Source organism: Geospiza fortis, unplaced genomic scaffold (genome assembly GCF_000277835.1).
Source record: "Geospiza fortis unplaced genomic scaffold, GeoFor_1.0 scaffold406, whole genome shotgun sequence".
NCBI lineage: Eukaryota > Metazoa > Chordata > Aves > Passeriformes > Thraupidae > Geospiza > Geospiza fortis.
In genome coordinates this window covers 158700-161799 of record NW_005054697.1, presented here as the reverse complement: position 1 = coordinate 161799, position 3100 = coordinate 158700, and the positions used below count along the sequence as shown (strand labels likewise).

The 3100-nt window shown below is 50.6% G+C and overlaps 1 protein-coding gene across 1 annotated transcript in view; it reads left to right on the top strand.

Moving 5' to 3' along the window:
• The window catches only part of NGFR (nerve growth factor receptor), a gene marked incomplete at its 5' end in the record, with an annotated part of 31688 nt that extends 30398 nt beyond the window's left edge, over positions 1–1290 (top strand). Inside the window, one exon of the mRNA XM_031065199.1 lies at positions 1205–1290. Coding sequence (XP_030921059.1) covers positions 1205–1290 — 86 coding nt within the window. The remainder of the gene's footprint in view (positions 1–1204) is intronic.
• Between the last annotated feature and the right edge of the window lie 1810 nt (positions 1291–3100).

The following is a 3100-nucleotide window of genomic DNA, read 5'->3' as shown; positions in this document are numbered from 1 at the left end:
AGGTGCGGGAGCAGCAGCGCCCGAGGAAAAATCCCAAACCCATCGCGGCAGCCGAGCGGGGCCGAGCATCCCTGGGATTCGCGGCGCTGGGGGCTGTTCCTGCCTTTGATCCAGGGGTTATCCCGGTTTTCCCCATCACAGCCAGACCCCAAAGGCCGGCCCTGCCCCACAAACAGCGATGTCAAACATTCCCGGTTTTCCAGCAGGTTCTGGGATTGTTTTCCCTCCCATCCACGGGTCAGGACAAAGCTCTGCCGGGAAGGAGTTGCCACCACCAACCTCTCCCCATCCACGGATTGTCCTGTGCCAAGAGGGAGGGAAAACCTCGGGAATCCCATCCCAAACCCTCTCCCAGCATCCAGAAGGGGAATTTTAGGGAGGGAAGGAAGGAGAGAAGGATCCCAGCCGCTCCCACACGGCCGCATTCCCAAAGGGATTGGGATGCAATCCCAAAAGAAGAGGCTGGACGGCTCCAGTGCCAGCCTGGCTCCTGCCAGGTTTTCCATGGCTGCGGGGCCTTTCCAGCTCCAGCGGCTCCTCCGAGGGCTGCAGGAGGTGCCTGGATCCCCTGGGATCAGGGAGCAGCTCCTGGGAATGCTGGAACCCAGCATTCCTGGATCTACAGGCAGGAGAAGCAGCGGGATAAAGGGAGAGGGAAGTTTGGGAGGATGGAAAACACAGACCTGGAATAAAACAGGGAAAGCTGTCAAGGACAGGGATGGAAAACTCATCCAGCCCCAGCCCAAATCCCTTTCAGACTCCAAGGCCTGAGCAGAGAATTCCCAGCTCAGATCCCAGCCCCTGCCTGCAGTGGAAACGCCGTCAATGATTCAGGATGGGCTCCGGAGCCCTGGAAGGCTCCCGGCTCCCTCGGGAATGGCTCAGGGAGGCTGGGAGGGAGCAGCCCCCACCCCATTCCAAGGGGGGCTCCCGGGTTTGGGAGCTGCTGCTCCCACTTCCCATGGAACTGTGGTGGCTGTGGAGATCCGGGAATGCCTCCGAGGATGAAGCAGGGAGGAGGGAGGGCTCCCACATTCCCAGGCTTTTCCAATGTCTCTGTTCCAAACTGCATCCAGCACGGCCGCTTCCAGCCGGGGGATTCCCCACAGGAGGGAAAATCCCACTGCTGTGGGAGAACAGCCCCGAGCGGGAGGGAACCCCGAGCTCCAGGCGCGGGGGCTCTGGAATGTCGTGTCCTGCTCAGGAAAACACAATCCCAACGGCAAACCCAGGGAAGAGACGGCGCTGAAGGAGATTCCTGATGGATTCTGTGCAGGGAATGATGGATAAACGAGGGGCGAGGCAGTGCTGGAGCAGCCGGTGTTTTCCAAACCTTTGGAATTGCAGCCTGCTCTTAACTCTGCTCCATCTCCTCACATCTAGGACCTGACACATCCCCCTGGATGCTGAAATCCAGCCTGGAATATTCCCATTCCCATTCCATTCCCATTCCCTTTCCCTTTCCCATTCCCATTCTATTCCCATTTCCATCCCATTCCCATCCCCATTCCATTCCATTCCATTCCATTCCATTCCATTCCATTCCATTCCCATTCCCATTCCCATTCCCACCTGCTCCCATCTCCAGCTGTTTTTTTCCCTGGGGGCAATCAGAGCCTTCCCATCCCATTCCCATTCCCATTCCATTCCATTCCATTCCCATTCCATTCCCATTCCCATTCCATTTCTTTCCCATTCCCATTCCTTTCCATTCCATTCCCATTTTATTCCCATTCCCATTCCATTCCTATTCCCAGTTCCCATTCCATTCCCATTCCCATCTTATTCCCATCCCATTCCCATTCCATTCCTATTCCATTCCATTCCCCATTCCCATCCCCATTCCATCCCATTCCCATTCTGTTTCTTTCCCATTCCCATTCCATTCCCATCCCCATTCCATTCCATTCCATTCCATTCCATTCCATTCCATTCCATTCCATTCCATTCCATTCCATTCCATTCCATTCCATTCCATTCCATTCCATTCCATTCCATTCCATTCCATTCCATTCCATTCCATTCCATTCCATTCCATTCCATTCCATTCCATTCCATTCCATCCCATTCCCATTCCCATTCCCACCTGCTCCCATCTCCAGCTGTTTTTTTCCCTGGGGGCAATCAGAGCCATTCCTGGATTTTCCCTCCCCTTGGATTTTCCTGGATTTTGGGATGCTCCAGCACTTTCCACGGCCAGGGATTTGCTCATCCCAGCCCTGGGTCACAGCAAACCTTGGGATCTTTAATTAACGCCCTCCTTGGCTCGCCGGGCTCAGCCAGATGGAGCTTAATTTAATTAGGAGATTTTAATTACCCACAATAGCAGGATTTCCAAACCGCGGACAGGAGCGAGAGGTTTTGGGATCAGCCCCAATTTCACCCTGGAGCTGCCCATGGGATGCAGGGAATGCTGGGCACCGCTTTCCCAAAATTGGCTGGATTTGATCAACATTCCGAGGAATTTTGGCCACACCCAACCAAATCCATTGGGAAACTCCATCCACACTCCTCAGCAGGGGGAATGGCTGAGCCTGGAGGGAGCAACATCCCGGGATTTTTGTGCTTCAGGGATCAGAAATTGCCAAGGAACGCAGGCAAAAATTCCAGAGGGACCCCCAGGACCCCATCCCTGCTCCGAGGGCTGGGGCTGTCCCAGTTCTCCCAGTTTGCCCAGTTGATCCCCCACCAGCTGCGTGAGATCCATGAAATCCTTGCCTGTCCTGCTGTTCCTGGGGGAATCAGGGATCCAGGGAGCTGCTGCTGGGAGCAAGGGGATAATAAAAAATAAATAAATAACATAAAAATAATAAAACAATAAAATGATAAAAATAACGTAAAAATAACGTTCAAATAACATAAAAATAACATAAAAATAACGTTAAAATAACATAAAAATAACGTAAAAATAACGTTAAAATAACATAAAAATAACGTAAAAATAACGTTAAAATAACATAAAAATAACGTAAAAATAACGTTAAAATAACATAAAAATAACATAAAAATAACATAAAAATAACATAAAAATAACATAAAAATAACATAAAAATAACATAAAAATAACATAAAAATAACATAAAAATAACATAAAAATAAC